This window comes from Mirounga angustirostris, unplaced genomic scaffold (genome assembly GCF_029215605.1).
Source record: "Mirounga angustirostris isolate CCGP_5_RB_7025 unplaced genomic scaffold, mMirAng1.0.hap1 SCAF_17, whole genome shotgun sequence".
NCBI classification, from domain to species: domain Eukaryota; kingdom Metazoa; phylum Chordata; class Mammalia; order Carnivora; family Phocidae; genus Mirounga; species Mirounga angustirostris.
In genome coordinates, this window is record NW_026991725.1 from 53,999,681 (window position 1) to 54,027,356 (window position 27,676).

Consider the following 27,676-nt stretch of genomic DNA (forward strand, 5'->3'; position numbering starts at 1 on the left):
GAACCGCTGAATTCAGTAGCACCAGTAACAGTAGCTTAATTACCACACAGAGAAAAGGACAAGTATGTGTTTACTGAATTACTACATCCTAAATGCTATACTTACAGAAACCATTATAGAGGATGCTAAAAATATACTGTACTGATAAGAATTCCGTTAAGCTATAGGAACAGAAAAGCCAAAACAGTAACACTTGAACAAGAGAGAAGTTTGTTTCTCACCTAAAAATTCAGACAGGCAGCTCAGGGCTGCTATCCCTGTCAGGGAGAACTCAAACAATCCCTACCTTATTTCTGTTATTCATAAAAAGAGGCTTCCATCCCACAGTCCAAGATGGCTGCTCAAGCTCCATCTATCATGTCTACATTTCAGCTAGCAGGAAGGACAAAAGGGGATGGGATGAGTAGGCCCCTCTTTATTTTTTTTTTTTAAGATTTTATTTATCTATTTGAGAGAGAGAGAGAGTAGGGGGTAGAGGGAGAAGGATAAACTCAAGCCGACTCCCTGCTGAGCGCAGAGACCCAAGCAGGGCTCAATCCCAGGACCCTGAGATCATGACCTGAGCCGAAATCAAGAGTCGGATGCTTAACCGACTGAGCCACCCAGGTGCCCCTAGGCCCCTCCTTTTAAGAATGAATCCCTCCTGCAAGTGCATCCATGGGCCAGAACGCAGTCACACGGCCATACCAAGATGCAGGAAAATCTGAGGAAAGCTGTCTGTTGCCTTGTCCCTGCTAATAAGGGGGAAACCTGTTGAAGAGAAAACCTGAATTTAGGAAATAAGTGGTGGATTGTGCCACAGGCATATTCCAAAACTCAATTCCTGTTTGGCTTAGGATTACAGGTTCAAATAATGACACAGCTACCTCAGGTACCATACCAGTGTGGCCCCGATCAGACTCTCAGCACCAAAGATTTGGTTTAGAGCTTTCCGATTCAACACACGTCTTTACACGGTATCAACTTGCCTCACCAGACGAGTATAAGCAAAATGGCAAATAAACACTTAATAAATTAATGATTCCTAAGAAAGCAAAAGACATTCAGAGACAAATATTTCCTCTAAAAACCATAATATATCCTGGCGGGTCTTCCTATAATCTGTGTTTCCTTGGACAAGGCACTCGATAAACCTAAAAGCCAGTTTCATAAGCTGTAAACACGTATCACACAGAACCGGTTTGTCGTGAGGATGAAAGATTACACATGTTGAAGTGCTTTGTAAACGGTAGGGTTTTATACAAATATAAAGTTATGCACCTTCAAAAGCTATCACTCCAGTAGATACTTAATCAATTAAACATCTTTTTAAAATTTTTAACAATGTATAAATACATTCCACAAAATAATCTGCTGGTTAAAAGACACCAACAAAGTTTACAGAACCTGCAACAGAATTTATAGACTCCTACAGCCCCTTGTAAATTGTGACATATACTGCTTTAAGAAATACCATTAATACAAAGGCATGATTTACAATATCCCCATTATAGCAAGAAAAAAAAATAGATTCATACAATAAAATGTCTTTTAGGCATTTATTATGCCAAGTATTTAAATGATTATTCTCACTATGACATAAGAATAATACTCTTTTAGTGATAAAAGATAGATTAGGCCAAGCCCCACTGAAGAGCTTCCAGGAAGTTCTAAAGTAAAATCTGGCTTTCCCTTCCAAAAAATAAATAGAACAGCAGCAATCTCTAAGGAATCCCCTAACCATAAACTGTGAAAATTCCATTTGTATTAATTGGGCCTTAAGGATACTAGTTATTACAAATAAAAATAAAATTTACAAACTAGTTAAACCACTGGCCCAAATTTCTTTTTACCTGCCTGTGAGTAACTAAGACGTTTCATTGCGAAGTATACGTTAAGTTGTAAAATTAGCAATTATCTCTAACTTACACGTGAGCCAAAGTGCTCACTCTTCCCATGGAAGCAAAACTTTCTTCTGACAATAATCTACAGAAATAATATGTACACACCTAGATTTCTGAGACAGACCGAGAACATCCTCCTATATTCTACGGATCCAAATGCAAAGGTCTCCATTACGTACGTACACAAACACACTTTCAGTAATTTGGGATATACGGACATTACAGGGCTATGTGCATTTATGTATAAGCCAGGAACCAATTTGGACAATGTTCCTGGCCACACCATACTTTCAATCCCCAAAATGCTAGAAAGAGAATAAAAACTTGGTATGAAAACTAAACTTTCCATTTTTTTAAAGTAAATTTTAAACCGGAAAAACAAACCCAACACTCCTCTTTGCAGCATGTACTGAGTTCCAAAAGCCTCAGAGTCAAGAATCTCTTCAGCTGTTCCCCAATGCAACAGGACACATGAGCTTGCTCTCGCTCTCTTCAGGAAGTCTGCTCATCTCCGGTGTTCTGCAAAAGAGAAAGAACTCCTTCATAGTGAGGACTATTCTACTTGACATGCCGGCCTTCAAAGCACTAGGAAAACATCCCATGTCTGTAAGCAGGACCAGCTCTGCACTACTACCTCACAGTGCATGGCCCGATTACGTTAAAAACGTTGGCGAGGTGGAGAAGTACATCAAAGGATCCCCCGAGATGTCCAGCAAGCCGGTCCTATGCTAGCTGAATACCGCCAGGTACCATGCAACTCTACTGCCCGACCCGTGTTATGTCAGGGTCAAGGCTCAATTTCCCTGTATTCAATGTCCCTCCCTGCCTCATAAATGCTAAAAATCCAAAGGGAAAAAACTATTCAACACACACTTGACAATTACCATACGGAAGACCCCTGCAAAGGTGTATCTGGGACTGTGCAAAAGTCCTTCAGGCGGAGAATCATGTCCCTACAAGATTATTCGTTTTCTGGACTTTTCATCATTTATACAAGAGAAACTGTACAGCAGAATGGAAAGAAGAATGAATTTCAAGAGAGAAGAGTGGGTTAGGCCCTAGCTAAGTTCCATGTATTAGCTGTATATCCTTATGAAGTCACTCAATCTGTCAGGGCTCTAGCCATCTAACATAGTCCCTGGACCACCAGCATCATAGTCCTGGGACCACCACCCACCTGGGAACTTGCGAGACATGCAAATTGTCAGACCCCGCCAGGTCAGCTCTGGGAGTAGGACTCAGCCATCTTTGTTTTAGCCCTGCAGGGGATTCTTAGGCAGGTTCAAGTTTGAAAATCACTGTCCTGTAAACGTTACCTGCCCAACCTACTGCACTAAAAACAAATGTGAGGTATCATACAAAGTACCTAATCAATTCTCCCAAGTGATTTAACTGTTAACTATTCACCTATGAATAGTACTTATTCCACTGAAATCCCTGATTTAAATCTTCATATTGGGGAGCTATAGTAAAATCTTTATGTTCTAAAAAACAAACAAACAAATCTGAGTACTCTAAAACAATCTTTAATGATACAGTCTTATGTTTCTACTTGTTCTTACCATAAATCCTAAAATCATAATATACATTCTCCAAAACTTCATTTAGAGCCACCAGAATTAATCGAAAGCTACTGAACTTAAGGGACTTTTTTAAAAATATAAGTTGTTATCAATGATAGTTTATTCCTGGTTTTAAAATAATTTCAGGGAGAAACTGCTGGGAAGATGGCAGAGTAGGACGTCCCTGGGCTGACCTCTTGCCGCGTGGCCGCCTAGAGAACACCCACGTCGGTATAAATAACCCAGAAAGCAGCCCGAAAACTGGCAGAACAGACTCTCTGCAGCCCGGCATAGACAAGAGGCCACAGCGAAGCACATCCACCCCCACCGATAGCTCTTGGCAAGATCCCATCAAAGCAGTGCCACCAGCCTGGCAGTGTGTGCGCAGCCCAGACAAGAGCCAGCACTACTCCAAAGTGAGTCCTGCTCCAGGGAGAGGGAAAGATAACCACACACCAGTCTGTGACCCCAGGAGTGGGCTGGCGGCAGGCAGCTCGTCTGACTGGAGGCCTCACCCACAACAAAAGCTTCTCAGGGGACGACACACGGACAGTGCCTGCAGTCTGGTGCTACCGCATCTCTGGCAAACGCCTGGTCTGCCTCAACTCAAGCCCAAGGCAGCCCCGGGCCGGCCCACTAACACCACGGAGACCAGACTCTGCCCACAACAGGCAGAGCGCCATCGCAGGCTGGACTGAAGGCAAACACACCCCCGCCACAACGGGAGCACACCCCTGGGGCAACACACATAGGAGACACCCTTCAGACACCCTGAAGCACCATTGTCTGCTGAAAACGAGACATTGCATCGTAGGACCTCCTCTTCAGAAAGCCACTACTTTCAAGTGCAGGAGACGTAGCTGACTTTCCTAACACAGAGAAACAGACACAGCAATGGACAGATTGAGGAGACAGAGTAGTATGTCCCAAATGAAAGAACAGAATGAAATCAGAGCAGGAGACCTAAGCGAAACAGAGATAAGTAATATGTCTGATAGTGAATTTAAAGTAATGCTCATAAAGATACTCGCTAGAATTGAGAAAGGAGTGCAGGACCTCCATGAGACCCTCCACCAAGAGACAGGAGATGTAAAAAAGAACCAATCAGAGCTACGGACTCACTAAATGGAAATAAAAATAGACCACCTGGAATAAACCACAAACAAGAGGAAGTAGAAGAATGGATCAGCCACCTGGAGGACAGAGTCATGGAAAGTAATCAAGCTGAGCAGATGAGAGGGGAAAAATATGCAAATAAGAATAGGCCCAGGGAACTCAGCAACATTGTCAAGCATAACAGTTGCATGATAGGGATCCCAGAAGAAGAGCAAGGGGGCAGAAGATTGTCTGAAGAAATAATAGCTAAAAATTTCCTGAATCTGGGGAAGGAAAGAGAAATCCAGATCCAGAGGCACAGAGAGCCCCCAACACAACCAACCCAAAGAGGTCTGCACCAAGACACAAAGTAAATAAGATGGCCAAAAGTAGTGAGAAAGAGAGAATTTTAAAAGCAGCAAGAGAAAGGAAAGCAGTTACATACAAGGGAAACCCCATATGGCTATCAGTGGGTTTTTCAGCAGAAACTCCATGGGCCAGAAGGGAGTGGCATGATCAATTCCAACTGCTAAAAGGAAAAAATCTACAGCCAAGAATACTCTATCCAGCAAGGCTTTCATTTAGAATAGGAGAGATCGAGTTTCCCAGAAAAACAAAAGTTAAAAGCAAAACCAGCCACGTCCCTGTCACACAGGAGGCCATTGGCCTAGGGATCTCAAATTCACAGTCCAGCTGCCCTCCTGCCCAAGTCAGCATGCATGGCCTGCTACCTGCTCAATGCCAAGTCAACACGCCTTCACCTCAGACTGCCAAGGGCTCAAACTGGGACTCTTCCCCTCAAATTCCAGCCCCTGTGCTCAAGTTTGTGCACAAAAGTGAGCATAATTATAACAGCAGAATGAAGCAACCCAAACAGTGACACTATTTCTGTAGAATATAGAATGGATAAAGGGAGTGTGCTAGGCTGAGAACATCAACAAGCACATCAAAGAACAATACATACAGCATGATTCTGGTTAGTAAAAAAAACAAAAAAAAACCTGGGACAAATGAAACAAGATGAAATCAGAGAGGGAGACAAACCATAAGAGACTCTTAATCATAGGAAAGAAACTGAGGGTTGCTGGAGGGGAGGTGGACGGGCAGCTGGGGTAACTGGGTGATGGGCATGAAGGAGGGCATGTGATGGAATGAGCACTGGGTGTTGTATGCAACTGATGAATCACTGAACTCTACCTCTGAAACTAATAATACACTATATGTTAATTAATGGAATTTAAATTAAAAAAAGGAAACCATAAAATAAAATAAAATGAAATAAATAAAATAAAACAAAATAAAATAAAATAAAATAAAATAAAAAATTTCAGGGCAGGGTGCCTGGGTGGCTCAGTCGGACTATTGATTTCGGTTCAAGTCATGATTTCAGAGTCATGACACTGAGCCCCCATCAAGCTCCACATGAAGCCTGCTCAAGATTCTCTCTCACCTTCCTGCTCTGCCCCTCCCCCTCCAAATTTTTTTCTTAAAAAAAATAATAAATTTTTTCCAAAAAAATAGTAATAAAGAATAAATAAAATAATTTCAGGGCACTGACAACACATTTCTAGAATGTCCTAAAAGTCAAGAGTAATTAACATAACTTTATCATCATCTCATACTTAAATATGGGCTTTAAAAAACTTATTTTTTAAGTATTTCCTAAAAATCAAACTCTGTAAGTAGAAATGATTGCATTAGTCACTGACCACACCAAAATGAAACATGCAGAAAACACTTACTTGTTTTAAAAACTGCTTTCCGAGATAAGATGTAGCCATGTTGGTTAAATTCTTCCTGCTGCCCACCTTGCACCTGATGTAACCATACAGGTTGGCACCTTGTAGCACCACACCCATGATAACCACTGCCTGGGAAAGAAAAAATGGTTAGTGGTTACTGGCCTAAAACTGAAAGACCTTTTTCCGTGCAACAAACAAAGCAGACTGTCATGGGAAAGAGAAGGAAAAGGAAGCTTGTGGGTGGGGCTTGTGCCAATGAGACTCCTTAACTTGTCAGAACAGACCCATCCAATACCTAATGAGCACAAGGCACTCATCAACCACCCACAAATATTTATTACACAAATACGCTATATACCAGTCCCCATGCTAGCCCCTGGGGATGCAGTGGAGGGACCATTTTCTCTCTCTAGTATTTTCCATGGGTCTGCAAATAAAGATATTAAAAAAAATGAGATTCAGAAGAGACTCAAATGTTAATTATTCCTTTAAGAATTATGAAAGAAAAGGGATGCCTGGGTGGCTCAGTACTTAAGCATCTGCCTTAGGCTCAGGTCATAATCCCAGGGGCCTGGGATGAAGCCCCGCATCGGGCTCCCTGCTCAGCAGAGTCTGCTTCTCCCCCTGCTCATGCTCTCTCTCTCTCAAATAAATAAAATCTTTAAAAAAAAAAAAAAAAAAGAATGGTCAAGAGATTAACCTCAGTAAACCGAGAGCATGCAGAGGAATCTGCTCTATGCTAATGTGTGTGTGTGTGTGTGTGTGAGAGAGAGAGAGAGAGACACACACACAATCGGCTTCTGGGAAAAGAGCCACGAGAGAGAGAGAGAGAGAGAGAGAGAGAGAGACAATCGGCTTCTGGGAAAAGAGCCACGAGAGAGAGAGAGACAATCGGCTTCTGGGAAAAGAGCCACAAGGGCAAGGCAGCAATCAACAGGTGTTTGCCTCCTGTGAAGAACAGGGTGCAGGGGAAACACTAGGAGGAAATGCACTTTGGCAGAGTGGCTTCTTCCTTGTGGCCACATCTGGGAACCTACAGGTGATCCCACTAAGAACATTAAAGACTGAAAATAAGAAACTCAAGCCTACTCTTTAAATATAATGGAAGAAAAGTTAATTAGGACAATGTAAGGAGGAGGTCCCACGGTAACTCTAGAACAGCGGTTGGCAGTTTTTCTGTTAAAGTTAAAGGCCAGATAAATATTTTAGGCTTTGCAGGCCATGTGATCTCTGTTGCAAACACTCAACTCTGCCATTCAAGCCCCAAAGCAGCCACAGACAATATGTAAACAAACAGGAAAGGCTGGGTCCCAATAAAAAGTTACAAAAGCAGGTATTGGGGCGCCTGGGTGGCTCAGTTGGTTAAGCGACTGCCTTCGGCTCAGGTCATGATCCTGGAGTCCCGGGATCGAGTCCCACATCGGGCTCCCTGCTCAGCAGGGGGTCTGCTTCTCCCTCTGCCCTCTTCCCTCTCGTGCTCTCTGTCTCTCATTCTCTCTCTCTCAAATAAATAAATAAAATCTTTAAAAAAAAAAAAAAAAAAAGCAGGTGTTGGGCTAGATTTGGCCCACAGGCCATAGTTTGCCAACCCCTGCTCTAGAATAAACAACTCATCAACCCATCTGTTGTTAAAAGGATTACCCTGGAAATGTTTCTATCCCTAAAAAGCAACACAGCTAAACAGAGTATTTCTCTCCAATCCAGACTTACTCTCCTTAACCCTTAACAAGCTACGCAGCTGATTTTAAGGAAGTTAAAGGGTTTGAATGTTTAAGGAATAGATACAAATTCTTAGTAAAAGTGGAATTGTACTTGCTGTTTAAACTTGTGTTTCACAGAAATAAATACATTAGAATTATACAAGGTTGTTGGTCACCTAAATAAACATAAAACTATATTTTTATTTAAATAAATCTCTTTCAACTTCTCCTGCTTCTCAAACTGGGACACTCCTAACATGCCAGGGACCACCTGAATTCACAGACTGAGCATGGGTCCCGCAACAAATTTTAAAATCTATTTATAAGTTAAAACAAGCAGACATCTGGTTTAAGATGGTGTAGTGAAACCAGACATCAAGATCTCTCTATCCCTAATATGGAATATATTTTAAAATATACAGGTTTAAAAGAGGTTTAAAAAAAGAGGCTAAAAAAAGAGGCAAATGAGCTGGTACTAGTAAACATTTAAAAAAAAGCGGGGGGGGGGATGTTTGCTGGTGGTCGGAGAAAAAGCCAGCTTGTTTTGCTCTACGCAACTCCTAACTCTCCAAAGACCCTCTAACGGAAATTTCACTGATGATCACCACCCCCAACACCTTGGAGGCAGAAGTCCAAAGGATACAGACAGCCCTGAGAAAAAATGCAGAAAGAGACATGACTCCCAACCGCTAACCACACAACACAGGCAACAATCCCAGCAGCCTGCAATGAGATGCCCCGCTGGTAAGGAGAAGGAGAAGCACAGAAGGACCAGCAATCATCAAGCCCATGTTCTCAGCGGGACAGGGGTAGGAAGAGGTTCCTGGAGAGGCTGAGTGATGGGATCCCAAACCACCTTCCACATAACCCTTCCCAGCTCTGTTTTAGAGAAGTGGAACCAGGGCTAGGGAAAGACGGGGCTGACTCCCCCAGATGGATGCTAAGGCTCCGGGGCCTCACAAACGATCTAAAGCAGGAGGGTAGCACCGGCATGAAGCACACGCCCACCCAGGAGAAAGAACCACACGACCTAAGAGAAGGCAAAGCCCAAGCAAGCTAGTGAGGCAGCCGGAGGCCGGGGTGTGGCCCTTTCCTCACATCTACACCGCAGGCCATGAAAGCCAGGGTTCTCGCTCTAGCCCAGAGCAGAGCCCTGACGTCTCAGACACCACCCGGAGGCAGTCAAGGAGAACTCACCCGCACTAAGCCAGCATGGAGAGGAGATCTGGACAGAGCTGCTACTGCAAGCATGAGCAAACTGGAAAGGGAAAGAGGGAAAGGCATCCATGCAAAACTATGGAGGAGGAGGGGGAGGGGGAGGAGGAGGAGGAAGATGATGATGATGAAGAAGAAGAAAATGATGAAAAAGAAAAAAATGAAGAAGATGAGGAGGAAGATGATGATGATGGAGGATGAGAAAATAGTAAGAAAGGAATATAGCATGTAAAAGGTGAAGAATCGGGCGCCTGGGTGGCTCAGTCGGTTAAGCGACTGCCTTCGGCTCAGGTCATGATCCTGGAGTTCCGGGATCGAGTCCCGCATCAGGCTCCCTGCTCAGCGGGGAGTCTGCTTCTCCCTCTGACCCTCCTCCCTCTCGTGCTCTCTGTCTCTCATTCTCTCTCTCGCAAATAAAAAAAAATATAAAAATAAAAAATAAAAGGTGAAGAATCTATTCTGAAATATAGCCCCCCAAAATAAGAGCATTTCTGGGAACACTTCACCCTATGGAAGAACTTAAAAGAATCCAAAGGAGCGTGAAGGTAACGCAGGGCAAGAGGTGGAGAGGAAAATGGGGCTGGCCGAACTAAGGAAGTGCACATGGAAGCTGCTGCCGCCCACCCACTGGGAGTGACCACTACTCTCACCCCTGCCTCTCCAGCGTGCTCCACCAGCACAGAGGCTCTACCAGAGCAGTGACCTTGTCTAGCTGGTCACCAACCGCACCTCAGGGCCTGGAACAGCTCTGGCATCTGGAAGTCCTAAGGAGACTTGCTGATTGAATAAGCAGGGGAAAAGATGAACGATGACAGAGGAGAACAGATAAAAAAAATGACCCAACAGAGAGATAACTGGTCCCTCAGAATCAGAGAAGCCCAAAAATAAAACATAAATGAATGTGAACACTTGACAGAAGACAACTGTCCTGATTCAAGGCAAAACCTGCATCTACATATTCAAGGAGCACATAATTTCCTAAAAAATCAATATAGAAAGATAAACACAAGGATACTATGGATTTTTTTAAAACTCAAGAATTAAAAAAAATTTCTTCATTCAGGGAGAGAAATGATGCACTCACTTACATGCAGGTTAAGTGAACCTGGCCTCAGATTTCTCTGTATTATTCAATATAAAACAATAATGATGTAATGTCTTCTAAAGCTGCGAGAAAGAACCTGTGACCCACCCTGCCACATCACTGATCAAGAAGGAAGTCAACAGGAGGGCGCCTGGCTGGCTCAGTTGGTAGAACATGCGACTCTTGATCTCGGGGAGGTTAAGTTAGAGCCCCCTTGTTGGGTGTAGAGATTACTTAAAAATGAAAATAGTAACAATAAAAAAATTTTAAAAAATTTTTTAAAAAGAATGAAGTCAACAGGTTCATATTCTTTTTTTTTTTTTAGGTAGGCTTCAAGCCCAGCATGGAGCCCAACACAGGGCTTGAACTCACAACCCTGAGATCAAGACCTGAACTGAGGTCAAGAGTCAGACGCTCAACCAAATGAGCCACCCAGGCGCCCCAACAGGCTCATATTCTTAAATATGACAGAGCCAAAGGAAAATAACATCTATAAGTTTTTTGGAAAAAAAAAAATCACCCAACAATGAAATTTAGCCAACCAGGAGGTAAAAGGAAAAGGTGCAGTTAATAGAACTGAATCAGTGTATTTAAATAGATCAGAGAATGAACACCCAGTAAGAAACATCATTTCAAAAGGTAATTGTTAAACCTTGATGACAAAACTAATACTGGAGGCAAACAGAGTTTGGGCAAGAGGAAGGGAAGAAACAACAGAAGGGACAGAAGAGTGTTTCTCTCGTTCCCTTTCTAACAGACTCTAGAGATCAAGAAACAGGCTTAAGTACAATTAAAACAACTAAAATAAGCCTATAACCAACAGAAATCCAAAGGCAGAAGCAGGGAGGAGAGGTGGGAAAAAGCATGGGTGTTAACTGTGCCATCCTTCACAGCAGGAAACCAGGACATACTCACTACATTTCCCAATCCATGAAAGAGGGTGTGATACAAACTATAAAAGAGAGACCTACAAGAAAAACTAAAAATACACAATAAACCTCCCAAATCCCAAAAGGGAAAGCATATATGTGCACCCACAAAGAAAAAAAGAGCCTATATAGCAAAACAGAGACAAGAAAATATTCAAAATATGGGGGAAAAACATAATTAAAGCCAAAATATACCTGGTATCAAGAAATGTTATGTGAGATAAACTCAACTATGAAAAGAACAAGAATCACGTTTGGGTCAAGTGACAGATCATATTTTCCAAACATGGTAGTAATATCTGTTTCACATGCTTTTCTAGAACTTTCTTATTCCCCCCATCAGGCTACAGAGCTTAATTCCCATTCCCCTGAATGTGGTCAGGTGACAAAAGGATGATTTCTGAGCCTAGATTGTTGCCATGGCCTGAGTTGTATCTCCCCAAAATTCTAATGTTGCAATCCTAACCCCAGCACCTCAGAATGTCACTGTATTTGGAGACACGGTTTTTAAAGAGTAATTAAGGTAAAACGGGGTCACTAGGGTCGACCCTAATCCAGTATGACTGGTGTCCTTGTAAAAAGAGATTAGGACACAGACACGCACAGAGGAAAGACCACATGAAGACACAAGGGAAAGACGGCCATCCACAAGCCAATGAGAGAGGCCCCAGAAGGAAGAAATCAAACCTGCCAACATCTTGATCTGGGGCTTTTAGCCTCCAGAACTGTGAGAAAATGAAGTTCTGGTGTCTCAGTCCCCCAGAAGGCAGCTGGAGCAAACTCACACAGCTGTAAAAGGCAATTCAGCGTCTGAGCTGAGCCACTCCCAGTCAGAGCTCTGACCCTCCAAGGAAGCATTCTAACTGCCATGAAGCCTCCATGCTGTGAGGAAGCCCTACATGGCCATGTGGTGAGACCACATGGAAAGGCCATGGGACTTCACAAAGAGGAGATGCCTGAAGCTGCTCCAGCCACTGCCTGACTGCAACCACATGGAACCCAACCCACAACCTCCCAGACCAGGCCCCCCCACAGTTCCTACACCAGAGAAACTGTGAGAGATAATAAATTTTTTTATTGTTATTATTTTATTTTATTATTTATTTTATTATTTTATTTATTATTTATATTTTATTTGTAGCTTGATGAGGGAAATAAAAATTTATTTTTAAGCCACTATGTTCTAGGAAGATTTACGATATAAGCAACAGACAACCAGAACAAGTTACCAACTAATATTTTCAGAGAACACCCCTCTGTTAGTTCCAAACTAAGCTAAACATGTTTGGAGTTTACTGAACATCCAACAAGATAATACTGTGATAAATAGATGGTAACCTCTGTACGAAGTGGGTTAAATCAAAATTCTGCTAGGCACTTGGGGAATCGGTGAAACTGGGTGTTTAAGAGGATTCTGCTCCCCAGCTTTTAGAGAAAAGCAGAGTTGGGGAACAGAACTTGGGAAATGTGTAATGGAGCTGCCTATTCAAGACAAGCCCCTAATGTTAACAAAGATGGTTGCTTACGGTGATTACCCATTAGACATCCTAATGAATTAGTTGGTACATCCTCACTGATACTCACCAACCACTTCACTCTGAAGGAGAAGAGCGCGCTAAAGGCAAATATCACCCACAGCACTGGACAGGCAATAAGTCCTAACCAAAAGATTCTTGATTCAGCCTCGGAAACAGTTTTACTCTCTTGAGCAGATGCCTAAGAAAGAACATGAACTTAATAACCAGTATTGTAGTATTCATCAGTAAAAAGTTTCTCATTTTTCATGAAAAACACCAAAGTCTAAAATCTGAATAAATTAATAAAGATGACCCAAGCCCCAAGTTAGAAGCCATACCCCCCAAAAAACAGTTAGTATATCTACCACTATTTAATTTTAGGAACTGGCTTAAACATGCTTTAACTCAAGAATTTTGTATTATCTGCCCATTCAGGGCAGAACGGACAGTCTGTCATGACCCAAGACATGGGTAAAGGTAAAGGTTGTTTCTGACAGGCTTCTACTCAATTCTTCCTGCTCTTATACTGTTTATTCATAAAGAAGCTTTGAATCACACCGTATGAGCTAAGGATCAAGGAAATCAAGGCTATAGTCATCCCGGAGACTAAAAAGTCAAGTCAGGGCACAGGAAAAGAAATGGAGTCAGGGGATCTGGGACAATGGCCAAAATGTCTTAGCAATACCCAGAAATCTTAAAAGGGTGGTGAGTTGCTTCCATATAGTTTGTATAATATAAGGGAATATGGGCTTATCACTAAGCACAATACCGCTTTCTCAGAAGTAGAGCTCGTCAAGGCCCTTCCAAGCAGAAGGCAAACAACTTAATTAGTAGTGTTCTGCAAGAATTCGGCCCTCTGCCTCCCATGCTGATTCCACAGGGAAACTGAATGTGTGCTACAGATAAGGTTAACCCAAAACAGATAAGCATCCCCGAGGGCTCCCGAAGGCAGGGGCTTAAAGAACACTGTACTGGCTGATCCAGATTTTCGGTCTACTTGTAATCCCTCTTTTTCTTTTTCTTTTCCCTACCCACATGTGGAAATGAACCACGGGAGCAAGGACAGAAGGAGCTGTTGGAAGCAGCTATCTGCTGACAGGGACAGATTCCTGGAGAGACCAGGCACAGCAACACAAAGCTGAGGGTCCTCAGAGTCCTTTATCAGCAGCCCCTGATAAGCAGCTTAGCACACAGAACACACTTGGACCCAAAATCCTTTCTCAGAGGCTTCTTTCCTGTACCTGCCTTACTTCCAGTCTCAACTAGACAGAAAAATGCAGCTTTAGAAGGCCATCTGGTTTAGTGCTGACATGCCAAGTGATCTGGGGTAGTACTTTTTACTTTTACTCCTGAATACTTCACCCATAAATATTCAAATGTAATCTGCACATAATTTATTGAATGACATTTGGGGGGAAAGAAAAAAAAGGGCAGGGGCGCCTGGGTGGCTCAGTCGGTTAAGCGTCTGCCTTCAGCTCAGGTCATGGTCTCAGGTCATGGTCCCAGGGTCCTGGGATCGAGCCCCACATCAGGCTCTCTGCTCAGCAGGGAGTCTGCTTCTCCCTCCCCCTCTGCCTGCCGCTCTGCCTGCTTATCCTCTCTATCAAATAAATAAATAAAAATCTTAAAAAATAAAAATAAATTTAAAAAAAAAAAGGGCAGTTTACCTTCCTGGACTCAAACACCCAGTGGCTTTTTCCATCTTCATCTATATGATTCCACCAACGCAGACCAACCATGAGTCTACCTGTGACATTCTGGTAAAGATTAATATAAACGCACGCATTTTAAAAGCATTGTTTAAAGACCTACCATAAGGTCTTATCTTAGTGTAACATATCACAAACCAAAAAAATCTTCAGCTCTACCTCCCATAATATCCAGTTAACAAAGACCACCACACACCAGGCCTGGACAAAAAAAATAAAGATAATGCAACAGCATGACCAGCAGGAGTGGAGGTGACAGGGTAAGCCTATCAATAAACATCACCCTTCTCTTTTTTCTCATGAATTCCTGTCCTTTCTTCCAATTCCCTAAAGTGTTCCTTTTTTTTTTTTTAAGATTTTATTTATTTATTTGGAGAGAGAGCGAGAGAAAGAGAGCACGAGCAGGGAGGAAAGGCAGAGGCAGAGGGAGAAGCAGACTCCCCACTGAGCAGGGAGCCCAATACGGGACTCAATCCCAGGACCTTGGGATCATGACCTGAGCTGAAGGCAGACGCTTAACCGACTGAGCCACCTGGGCGACCCCCCCTAAGCCCCGTGTTCCTAAGCCCGGTGCTCTTTAGCTACCAAGACCTACTTGTTCCTATATATCCTGACTGTAGCTACGTTTATTTTATAACTGTGTATCCCTAAAAATGGTTTCTCTGGACTCAATGTTTGTTTCCCCCCGAAATTCATATGTTGAAACTCTAACCGTCCGCCCCACCCCCCGCCGGCACCACATGATGGCATTAGGTCAGGCCTTTGTGCATTGATCAGGATTAGATCAGGTCCATAGCATGAAGCCTTCTTGAATGGGATTGGTATCTTTCTAAGAGTCAGGAGAGCTTTCTTCCTCTCTCTCTGCTCTGCTCTGCCATGTGAGGATAAAGTGAAAACTGCCAGTCTGGAACCCAGAAGAAGGCCCTCACCAAAAGCTGACCATACTGGCACCCTGACCTGGGACTTCTGGCCTCTAGAACTTGAAAAATAAGTTTCTGGGATGCCTGGGTGGCTCAGTCAGTTAAGCGCCTGCCTTCGGCTCAGGTCACGATCTCAGAGTCCCGGAATCAAGTCCCACATCGGGCTCCCTGCTCAGTTGGGAGTCTGCTTCTCCCTCTCCCCCTATGCTCTGCCGCTCTCTAAATTAAATAAATGAAAGAAAGAAAGAGAGAAGTTCCTATCCTTTATAAGCCACCAGGCTATGGGACTGTTACACCATAGCAGCCCAAACTAAGACAATGCTCATAGGCACTAGCCCTCATTTGGTACCTCAAAGGTACCAAGCCCTTTCCTCTTACTAACGCAACAAATTACTGTGATAGCTCTCTCAAGGTTTATTTACTCAACTGGTATTTATTCAGCACCTACTCTGTGCTGCTAGTAAAATGGTGACTAACAGATACCATCCCTGTCCTCATGGAGCTTCAAGCGTTACGGGGAAGAGAGGCAGTCAAGCAATGCACAAATGGGCCGCCACCAACTACCTAAGTGTGGTGAGGGAGAAGCGCAGGACGCCTTCAGAGGCTAACAGGGAAATCTGATCTAATCTGGGAGTCAGAAAATGTCTCCCCGAGGCGTCAACCTTGGGGATGAAATTTAAAGGATAAGCAGGAATCACTAATGCAGAAGATTTTTAGTTAGAGGTGTCCACTAACAGATCCAGGGGTTCTGTGAACTTGGGTGAGGAAAAAAAATTCTCTTTAATTTCACTGACTTTGGGCTAAAATTTAAATTATGAATGGAGACAATAAACCACAGTAGAATTAACAGCACCTGTGACTTGGACCAATAAAACCACGGATATTTTTCACATTGTATTACACCTGGTGCAGAGACCACAAAACAGTGCTTATGCTCATCACAGCTTTGGAAGGAATTAGATCTGCCTCTGGATCTTGTTATTCAATGCATTCATAAAGAAGCACATAGGACAGGGGCGCCTGGGTGGCTCAGTCGTTAAGCTTCTGCCTTCGGCTCAGGTCATGATCTCAGGGTCCTGGGATCGAGCCCCACATTGGGCTCCCTGCTTAGCACGGAGTCTGCTTCTCCCTCTCCCACTCCCCCTACTTGTGTTCCCTCTTTCGCTGTCTCTCTCTCTGTCAAATAAATAAATAAAATCTTAAAAAAAAAAAAAGCACATAGGACAAAAGCAGAAATTTGACTTTTTAATGTTTTCATTATATTTCAATATAAGTGACTTCCTTTGTAATCTTATGCATTCTCTTTCACGTATTTAAAAGCGCTCCTAGCAGGGGCCCCTGGGTGGCTCAGTTGGTTGAGCGTCTGCTTTCGGCTCAGGTCATGATCCTGGGGTCCTGGGACAGAGCCCCACGTCAGGCTCCCTGCTCAGTGGGGAGTCTGCTTCTCCCTCTCCCTCTGCTCCTCCTCTCTACTGGGATGTGCTCTCTCTCAAATAAATAAAATCTTAAATTAAAAAAATGCGCCCAGAGCTTCATGAGACTGTGAAACCAGGCCACGGCACAACCGCTTAGAATATTTTCAAACTCTTTTCCCATTTTCCCATTCTTTACTTTTCAAATGCTTTGATCATTAGAGGATTTTCCAAATTTCTCTCTGGCCTATTGTTTTTGAAGCTTCTGGACCTCTCTCTAATAATAAAAGCCTTCAGTCTACTGTTTTTCCTCCGAGTTCAGCCTTAGACACATTCTGAAAGTTTCAACATAGATGATCATCATCACTAATGCATAAATAACCTGCATTTATAGTCTATTTCCTGTTTAAGCCAACAGTTCTCAGCAGGTTGGCTTTTACTTGTAATTCAGATTTTGAAAACCATTTTTTTAAATTAATTTTTAGTTTTACTGTACTGGACTAGAAAATAGAGCTGCTCTGAGGAATTTCAGTCTTCTTCACAGTGATACCTGAAATCAACTTTTGTAAATGTTCCACAGGAATGGAACAGGAAAGTAGTCTCCATACGTACAAAGTTCCACAATACCGCTATTAAGTTGACCTGGTCATTTCATTCAGATCCTTTAAACTTTATTTATTTTTGTTCTTTTGATCTGTTAGACCCCTGTCACAGCAGTTTTTCCCACCTTCTCCTAGTGCTTCTAATAGTTTTTCGCTACACGTGGTCTGAAGGAAGGCCATTCTGTGAATGGTCCTCACTGTGACTGACAAGATGACCTTTTTTGTTCCCTGTCTATCCCTTACCTTACTCTCTATTTTGTCTGGTAATATTACAATGCTAGGTTTCTTTTGTTTCAATTCGGCTGATACTATCTTTGTGTCCTTTTACTTTTTCTAATGCTGCCATTTTAGTTTGATCTTTTGGGTGGGACTTTCGATTTTTGACCCAATCTTCAAATTGTTATCTTTAAAAACAGAGTTTAATCAAATTACATTTACTGTTATAACTAATTTGCTACTACTTCCATCACCTTGTACTATGCCTTGTGATATTTAAGCTTACTTTGCTTTCCTTCTCTTGCCAAGTGAATTATGCTCTAGTTGATCCTATCCTCTCCAACAATGTGGAAGACACACAACTTATTTTAAATTTTACTAACAGGTACTATTAAAATTCTAAAACCATTATTTAACCTTTTTTACACTGTGAGAAAAAGGATAAAACAAAAGCCCCACAGAGGCGATTAACATTTAAAATTTTTTAAATAATTTTATCTTTTATTTGCCTCGTTTTTATTAATAGGTTAAAATAAAATAATAATAGAATTAAAAATAAATCTCCTTTTGCTAAGTGCACTGAGATTTATAATAATTATGATGCATCTCTGTTCTAACAAGGTTCCGAACTGGATCTACTCCTTTTACCAAATCCATTTAATAATTTCCCTATTCTTGCCCTCTTCATTTTGCATCACATCTCAATGGTTTGGATATCTGTAAGTAATTGTGCCACAGATAAAAGAGTGACATTTTTTAAGCCCTTGTTTAGAAAGAAAGAAGGAAGGAAGGGCGGGAGGGAGGGAGGAGAGGGGAGAAAGGGAGAGGAGAGGAGGGGGGGAGGAAGGGAGGGAGGGAGGGAGGGAGGGAGGGAGGGAGGGAGGGAGGAAGGAAGGAAGGAAGGAAAGAAGGAAGGAAGGAAGGAAGGAAGGAAGAAAGAAAAAAAAAGGAAAGGAAAGAAAGGAAAAGTTTATCAGAAAATATACTTTTGGGTCACATTTTTTAAAACCCTAAATACAGAAGTATTTATTTATTCTAAGAATTTGGAAATGACCAGGAAGAACTGACCAAAGGCCGTGTTCTACCTGGCTAAACAGAAATTACATGAACAACAAAAAGAAATATTCCCCAAAACAAAATTGTGACCAGAATACAGTAAACACTGCAGAGCATAGAAGAAATTCAAAGAAATACAAGCCAAAGACAGTACAAAAGAAAAGCCTAAATAAAAGAGACCTTTATAATCCTCATTCTTAGCGTTCTATGGCCTGTGGAAGCTGACCACCACCAAGCCAGCCACTTCTGGTGTCTCTAAGAATCAAGAGGTCTAAAAATGGCAGGGCTGGTGGCTGTGAATAGATCTGTAACATCTTCCTGGTCTTTGAATCAATACACATCTCTGAAATCCCAAAATTAGCTGTTGGGGGTTTTTTTGTTGTTGTTACTTTTGATTTCTTTTCCCCATTTTACTATGAAACTTCCATACACACAGAAAAGTCAAATTTTATAGTGACCACCCACATACCTACCACCAGAGTCTACGTTTAATATCTTACTATAGTTACTTTAACACGTCTCCACCTACCTAGGTACCTGTCTATCCATCCATCTCTCTATGCATCACTGCATTTGAGTTTAAAACCATTTCTTACTCCCTCCTATCCCTTACAATAGGGTTTCTCAACCTCAGCACTACTGACATTTTGAGCTAGATAATTCTTTGTTGTGGCAGGCTGTCCTGTGCATCTTAGGATGTTTTGCAGCATCCCTGGCCTCTACCTGCTAGATGTCAATAAAACAGCTCCCACAACCCCAGCTGTGACAACCAAAAATGCCTTCAGACATGGACAAACATCCTATGGGGGACAAAACTGGTCCTGATTGAGAAACACCACCCTAGAACACACACAGGAGCCTTTGTGAAGGGTGGGCACCCCTTAAGAATCTGTGCATGATCTATCCTGAGCTCTTATCTAGAAATCATACACAGCACACCTAGAGGTGTGGTATGAATGAGAAGCAGTATACGGGATCTGTGGTTGCTAGTACAATTTGTCTGTTTACTTTTAAAGCTGACGTAGGCTGACATAAGGCACAGACAAATCAGTGGTATAATAACCTACATGTGATCTGAAGATATTAACACAGATGAGGGCTGAGGTAGACAACAAAAAGATACATTAACACAAATCCAAATTCCTAAGGGTCATTTTTCCCCCCACAGTTCATGCATCATTCAATCTTATCATATTAAACACAATGTTAAAATAAAAACGATCAAACCTACCTTGACTGCCCAAAAGTCACATGACAACAACAAGATAATGGTCACCATACAGGCAATAAAGCTGCTGCTGAACAATTCACAGAGAAGATAGACTACAATTGCACTGACTCGAAAGAATAAATGGAAAAATGATGCCACTGGGTGTCTGAAAACCAAAACATAATAAAAGAAATGCAATTACATTTCACGACAGGTACTGTAGACAGAGATGAACAATGTTTCAGCCATAACATAACCATGCAGAATTTTGTCAAAGCAAAGGTGATGACCTGAGGAAGAAGCAAACCGCCTACCTCTCCTCTTTGTTCATAACTTCCCAATATTTGACTAAGCCGTGTTCTCATAGAAAATATACTACGGAAACAGGACTTTAACACCTCACTGAATATAAACTTTCACAAAATATAAAATGAGAAACTTTGCCAAGCTTGGAGAATTAAGGAAACTATACTCTTGGGATTAAATCCTATTTGCACATAAAAAACTAATTCGGGAGTGCCTGCTGGCTCAGTCGGAAGAGCGTGTGACTCTTGATCTGGGAGTCATGAGTTCAAGCCCCGTGTTGGGTGCAGAAATTACTTAAAAATAAAAAAAATAAAAATAAAAGAATTCTTGGGCCCTCAGAAATCACTTCAGGCTTAAGGCAAAGTAACTATCAGGTAGGCTTGTTTTTGCTTTTTAACAGCTTTATTGAGACATAATCCACATACCATACGATCATCTATTCAAAGTGTATAAACCAATGGTTTTTGGTGTATTCACAGAACTGTGCAATCATCACCGCAATCACTTTTAGCACCTTTTCATTACCCCAAAGAGAAACTCTATACCCACTGGCAGTCCCTCCTCACCCACCCCAACCCCACCCCTCTTCAGCCATACGTCACCACGGATGTACTGCTGTCTCTATAGATCTGCCTATTCTGGACAATTCACACAAATGAAATCATACAGTATGCGGTCTTTTGTGCCTGGTATCTCTCACTGAGCGTAATGTTGTCAAAGGTCGGGCAGAATTTGACTGCAGTAAGTGAATTTCTTTAGAGGGAACTAAATTTGGAATCGAAATATGTCTGGCTTGACGTGTTCATGTTATTTTACAGATAAAAGATGTGATTTTGAAATTTGCACAATAAATCAAAACGGAACAGGTCTATAGAAACTAGAGAAATGGTGTATTCTTGGGAAACAGTAGCTAGAAGTAAAAACACCAGTGTTCACAAAATCGGATTCACAGATGTGAAAACTCGGCATTGAGTACAATTCCATATGCCATTTATTCCCAAAGAAAATCTGAAATGTCCTCTTTGTCTCAGACCAAAGCTCAAACTAGCCATGTCCACTACTCACAAGTGCAGAACCACCGCTCCCTCTTCCCTGAATCCCATCAGCTGGTACCCACCTACACATAAAACAGCGCTGGGCTCTCACACACTCTTACAACGTGTCCTCTTACCTGATCTTAGATTTTTTTGGTCTGTTAGTTGTCTCCTCTTCCGCATCAAACAGGGAAACATCCTCGGTGTCATCATTACTGTCCTAGCAGGAAAATTGAATATCCATGAAGCAAGACGAAATTCAGTACCTGCATGCCTCCTACACAGAAGGCAGCGCGCTAGTCCAAATGGAAGACAAAAGACACGGTCACGGACACTGGGGAATTGACAACCTAGGGAAAGGGCACTCCGGGATCATCCGGCAACGAGCCATCGCTCCCCCGCTGCTGAGCCCTATGAGAAACCCCAGGGGTGTCGATGGCGCTCCTGCAAACTTCCCACGTGAGCTCTCGGCTGCTCTTTCACCAGTCACAGAGAAAGCAGAGACTGTTGGGGGACACACTCGATGCTTTTGGCTCCTTCACGAAATCACCTGCCTGCATCCTTGTTTCCCTGACCCCTTCTCACCATTCACTTTGTATCCAAGGTGAAAGCAACTGTTGGGCTTGGAACCTCTTTTCCTGCCTCCCCGGGGGCTTCCTCCATCCACTTCCCCCTTTACTTACACTTTCTTGTATCTTCAGGTCTTTCTATTGGATCTTTCCAATCAGCAAATCAAGTTTTTCAGAGGTCATTTATTGCTTGAAAAAGATGTTTTAAAAACCCTGATCCTGAACCTCCCCTTCTATCTTTTGCTCTCATCCCACGGCATTCCTCCCCTTTCACAGCCTTAGATTTGAAGGGTGGTTCACACCTTAACTCACTGCTTCAGCCTCAACCACAACAAACCTGCTTTTACACCTGGCCTAGGGCCAGCCACCCACCACTCACCTGCCTTTCTTTACCTCATCCCTGCCCGACTCCAGCCCCTCATTACCCACAGAGCCATCCTCCTAACAGGAAGGTCACACCAGGTCGTTCCCCTCTGCAAATGTTTTCAATGGCGCTCCTACATGTATAGGATGTAAGTTAACTCCTCCATGTACAGTACAAGACCTGTCATGATCTTCTGACTCTCCCTTCCACTGGTCAGGGCCACACCACCGTTGCCGCGTGTTCTCTGAAAACCCCCCAGATTCCCATCTGTCTGCCTTTCCCGTGTGTTCCCCGCCCAGAAAGCTCCTCCCTTCACCATCCCCTACGTAGCTCGCCATCAGGCAACACCAGATCTTTCCAATTTCAGCTAAAATACTGAAAGGGCTGAGAGACTCTCCCTGCAATCCCCAGGCTTCCCGTTTCCCATGATCCCACGGCACCAGGACAAATGTCCACTCGCACAACTATCTCAGGCGATCTGCAGGTCTCCAACGACTACCGCCATCTAGACTCCGGGCCACTGGAGGGCAGGGAGTGTCGCTGCATTGTAGTAGGTCCTAGTGCCCAGCAGAGCACCTGGCCAGGTGGTACAGTATTTATCGAAGGCACGATCAAACGCACAAAGGAGGCAACTGCAGACTGTGATCAGAGCCAGGAGAAATACAAGTACAAATGGGAGCACAGGGAGGAAGAGAACCGTTCCTACTCGAGGGCTCTGGAGGAGAGCTTCTGTGCTGGGTGCGGACAGAGCAAAGAGGCCTTCTGCTCACTCCAGTCCCTTGACGAGGTAGAGTTTCAAAGGCAGAGAGTGGAAACACACAGGTATATACAGGGAATGGCGAAGGAGTCCAGAGATGCAGAGCAGGAACTAAAGCTTTAAAAGGAAAGTGGACTCGGAGATCTGAGACCAGTGGTTCTCAACTTTGGCTTACAGGCTGGAATTGCCTGGGGTGCTTTAAAAAAGGCAAAAAAAGGGGGCGCCTGGGTGGCTCAGTCGGTTGAGCGGCTGCCTTCGGCTCGGGTCATGATCCCGGGGTCCCGGGATCGAGCCCCGCATCGGGCTCCCTGCTCCGCGGGAAGCCTGCTTCTCCCTCTCCCACTCTCCCTGCTTGTGTTCCCTCTCTCGCTGTGTCTCTCTCTGTCAAATAAATAAAATCTTAAAAAAAAAAAGGGAAAAAAAGAAAAAAGAAAGCCCTGATGCCTGGGTCTCCACCCAAGACTCAGATGTAAATGATCTGGGGTGTGGTCTGAGTATCTACTTTTTTTTTGACGCCCCCCCAGATGATAATAATCTGCAGCCAAGACTGAGATCCACTGTATGATGCTGTGGACTGAAAAACTGAGACTTCTGCCCTTGATCCCAACAGTCCAATCTATACCCAGCAGCCAGGGTGACCTTTCACACTTAGATCATATCATCCTCCAACTGAAAACCTAGAGGACTTTGACTGAAAGACTGACTCCCTATCAGGACCCGTCATAATCATGACCCTGCCCACCTCGAGGTACCTATCTCAGGCGACCTACTCTCCCTCCAGGAACTGTGATGGACTGAATAATGCTTCCTCTCCCTCCTGCCATAGACATCCTGGTTCTAATGCCTGGAATTTGTAAATATGTCCATTTACTTAGCAAAAAGGTTTTTTGCAGATGTGACTGAATTAAGGATCTTGAGAGGGGAAAAGCATCCTATTCAGGTGGGCCCAATGATGTCATTACAATGTCTTTTAGAGGAACACAAGAGGGTCAGAGTCAGAGAAGACACTGAGACCGTGAAGAACAGAAGTCAGAGAGAGAGAGATTTGAAGATGCTATGCTGCTGACTTTGAAGCTTGAGGAAGACCACCAGCCAAGGAATGCAGGTGGCCTCGAGAAGCTGGAAAAGGCAAGGACAAATCTGATTCTCCCCGAGAGCCTCCAGAAGAAACACAGTCCAGCCAATACCCTGATGTTAGCCTTTAGGACTCCTTTTGGACTTCTGACCCAGAACTGTGATATGATAAATTTGTATTAAGCCACTAAATTTACGCTAATCTGCAGCAACAGGAAACCTATATAGTAACTAAGCCCTTGCCTGACTAGTCTCCTTTTTAGTTCCTTAAACATGCCAAACTTGCGCCCCACTGGGTTCTTTTACATGTTCTGTCTAGTTCTACCTAGAACACTCTTTTCTCTTACCCTGTTCTTTGAAAGACTGGTTTATTCTCAGTAAATAAATACTGAGGGCCAGGCACTGTTTTAAGTGCTACAGCCTCACACAAGAAAAAAGACAAATAGTTATGCACTTTTGGAGTTGCATTTACTAAGATGGGGAAGACTGAAGGCACAACATTAGGGTGAAATCAAGAGTCTGGTTTTAGACATTTAAGCTTAAGATGCTGGTATTAAGACTTTTTAAAAAAAAAATTGAGAAGGGGGACCGTTAGTGTGTTCTGCGCATAGGACTATCACGTTCTAATTTAGGTGTTAAAAGGAAAATTCTGGCTACTGTATGGAAAATCTGGGAGGGAGAGGGAAAGATAAGGGCACAAAGCTGTAAGGCTGGTTTAGGAGGCTAATCCAATAATGGAGCCAAGAAGTAACGGTTTGGTCTAGGGTGGACATATTGGAGGTGGTGAAATACATCGATTCCAAATGCACTTTAAAGTAGAAATGGGGGCGCCTGGGTGGCTCAGTTGGTTAAGCGACTGCCTTCCGCTCAGGTCATGATCCTGGAGTCCCTGGATCGAGTCCCACATCGGGCTCCCTGCTCGGCAGGGAGTCTGCTTCTCCCTCTGACCCTCCCCACTCTCATGTGCTCTCTCTCAAATAAATAAATAAAATCTTTAAAAAAATAAATAAATAAAGTAGAAATGGTTAAGCATCTGCCTTCAGCTCAGGTCATGATCCCAGGGTCCTGGAATCGAGCCCCGCTTCAGGCTCCCTGCTCAGCAGAGAGTCTGCTTCTCCCCCTGCTCATGCGCCCTCTCTCTCTCAAATAAATAAATAAAATCTTCAAAAAATAAAGCAGAAATGACAGGATTTGCTGATGGGTTGAATGTGGGGTAAGAGAAAAGGAGTTGAGGAAGATTCCAAAGTTTTTGTACTGAACGGCTAAAAATGAAGGCACCAAAGACAGACTCTGAGCACATCAATATCTAAAGGTCAGAAAGACGAAAAGAAATAAGCACTGGAGTTGAAAAGGAAGTGCTAAGGAGTAGGAGCTGAACCAGGGGGTGGTGTCCTGGAAGCCAAGGGAAGAAAGTGTTTCCAGAAGGAGGATCTGATCAACTGTGTCAAATGCTGCTCACAAGTAGGATGGAAACCACAGAGACCACTGTTTCTAATGGGTTATCAGTGACCACAATAAGAGCAGTTTCAGGATGGCAGGGGGAAGTGGGAGAAAACCAGACTAGAATGGACACAAGAGAGAAGAGAAGTAAAAGACAAGTATAAATAAATCTTAAGGAACAAAGAACAGGGTGAGAGCTGAAAGGGTATATAGAATGAAATTTTTATTTTTCAAGACAACAAATTAAAGCACATTTACCTGTTAACTTAAACAAGCTGTTGTTTTGGGTTTTTTTTTTTTAATGTAGGCTCCACCCAGAGTGGAGCCCAACTCAGGACCCTGAGATCAAGACCTGAGCTGAGATCAAGAGTCAGACGCTTAACCAACTGAGCCACCCATGTGCCCCTTTAAGCTTTTAAAAACGAAAAAAAAGGGGCGCCTGTGTGGCTCAGTCGTTAAGCGTCTGCCTTCGGCTCAGGTCAAGATCCCAGCGTCCTGGGATCGAGCCCCGCATCGGGCTCCCTGCTCGGCGGGAAGCCTGCTTCTCCCTCTCCCGCTCCCCCTGCTTGTGTTCCCTCTCTCGCTGTGTCTCTCTGTCAAATAAATAAAATCAAAAAAAAAAAAAAAAAAAAACCTGATGCAGAAGAGCAAAGGGAGAATTGCTGGAGCACTGCCTTCCAGCAGACCAGAGGGCATGGAAACAGCGCACAAGTAGAGGGGGTGGCCTAAGGATGGAGCACAGACAGGAAAAGGAAGACAGAGTCTATGGGAGATCATGAGCACAGATGTAGATGGCAGGTGGTGTGACATTCTCTTCCGATGGCCTCTACTTTCCCCGTGAGATAAGAAGCAGAGAGAGGCCAAGGGAAGAAATGTGGAAGGTCTGAGGAAAGAGAAATCTCAGTAGCGGCCCAGGAGGGTGGGAGGGTGAGGAGCCTATGGGAATGTGGGGATGACTGCCTGGCAGCATTAAGAGCCCATCTGAGGTTCACCACACACTTCAAGCGGGAATGGTCAGTATGGTTGTGTGGTTTTCTCCAGCCTCCTCCAGCCTGGGTGCAGGTTCTGAAAGCCGACTCTAACCACCACTGTATCTTCCCCACTCAAGCGACCTCCTCGGAGTGTTATTTCTGACCATCAACTCTAAGCTTGTCCTATGTCTCAGATACTTGCTATCACTTTGTCTTTGCTATCCTCACCTGAAAACATCCTCGGTTATGTAACTTACTCTCTCTCCCCACCCGAGCCCACCCACAAGCCCGCATCCCCTAGCACCATAAACCTGTCTGTATTGTTCACAGCCCTATCCCAGGGCCCAGAACAGTGAGTGCCTGGGCCACAGTAATCCCTCACTAACAAAAAATACCTACATCCTTGAGGAAAAGTGCACTCTAAACAGTAAAAAGCTTTTAAAATGACTAGAGATTATTGAATTAGTCTTACTCATCTCTGGTCGTAAACCTGCAAACTGTAATTAACTCTACGGGCACAGACGTGATGACCGAAGTGATCAGCAATCACCATTAGTGTCACTTCGGCAACGGACACTTGAGTGCAAGGCCCTGGCGGGGTCTCCTACTCCCACAGGATCGCGGTGCATCCCTCAGAGTCTCCGAACGGCTGGGGAAAGCCAGACCACCCGCCACTTCACACCGAGGGCGTCTCCGCAGCACGGCACCCGAGCCACCCAGCGCCCGCGTCGGCTGGCACTGCGCTCTGCACACCCCGCAGCTGTCCCTCCGACGGGCAGCCGGCCACGCTCCTCCGCAAGAGGCCTCGGGGCTGCCGGCCGCGCTCCCCGGACAGCCGCCCGCGGCCCTCCGCCCACGCCCCCCACCGACCCGGGCGCGGGCAGCGAGGGGGGCCGCGGGCACAACTGCCCCGGGCCGCCACAGTCGCGCCCCTCGGACCGGGCAGGCCCGGCGCCCAGCCACACCCACCCTCGCAGCGCGCCCTCAGCCCCTCACCTGCTGCAACATGACGGCCCTGCGCCAGCCCCACTTCCGGGAGCCACGTCAGCGTCAGCGTCGCAGCTGACGCAACCTGATCGCCACGGGAGGGGAGGAGCAAAGCACAAGCCCAGCCCGTTCCCACTTCCGCTTCCGGGTGCTTCGCCGGGGGGAGGGGGAGTAGCTGGAGGGGTGGAGCAAGCGTGTGGGCGGGACGAACTCCGGGCGGAGCGCGAGGAGGGCGGGCGTCTCGTGAGCGGAGCGAGCTTATGGGCGGAGTGTCCGGGGCGGGGCGAACTCGGGGACCGGGAGAGATCAGGGGCGGGGCGAC

General features: G+C 44.2%; 1 protein-coding gene across 3 annotated transcripts; it reads right to left on the reverse strand.

The window, feature by feature from the left end:
- Nucleotides 1-1,218: 1,218 nt before the first annotated feature.
- On the reverse strand, nucleotides 1,219-27,513 carry TVP23C (trans-golgi network vesicle protein 23 homolog C). 3 transcript variants are annotated; one of them, XM_045889816.3, is made up of 7 exons: nucleotides 27,364-27,512; nucleotides 21,330-21,412; nucleotides 19,874-20,018; nucleotides 14,395-14,484; nucleotides 12,795-12,926; nucleotides 6,283-6,411; nucleotides 1,219-2,402 (listed from the first exon to the last, which is right to left on the reverse strand). In XM_045889816.3, exons 1-7 carry the CDS (start codon nucleotides 27,373-27,375, stop codon nucleotides 2,376-2,378), a joined length of 618 nt encoding a protein of 205 aa, XP_045745772.1. In that variant the 5' UTR covers nucleotides 27,376-27,512; the 3' UTR covers nucleotides 1,219-2,375. The 3 variants fall into 3 exon arrangements, with proteins under 3 accessions (XP_045745772.1, XP_045745773.1, XP_064439004.1); XM_045889817.3 differs by lacking the exon at nucleotides 27,364-27,512 and adding an exon at nucleotides 26,918-26,941; XM_064582934.1 differs by lacking the exon at nucleotides 14,395-14,484 and having other exon boundaries at nucleotides 27,364-27,513.
- Between the last annotated feature and the right edge of the window lie 163 nt (nucleotides 27,514-27,676).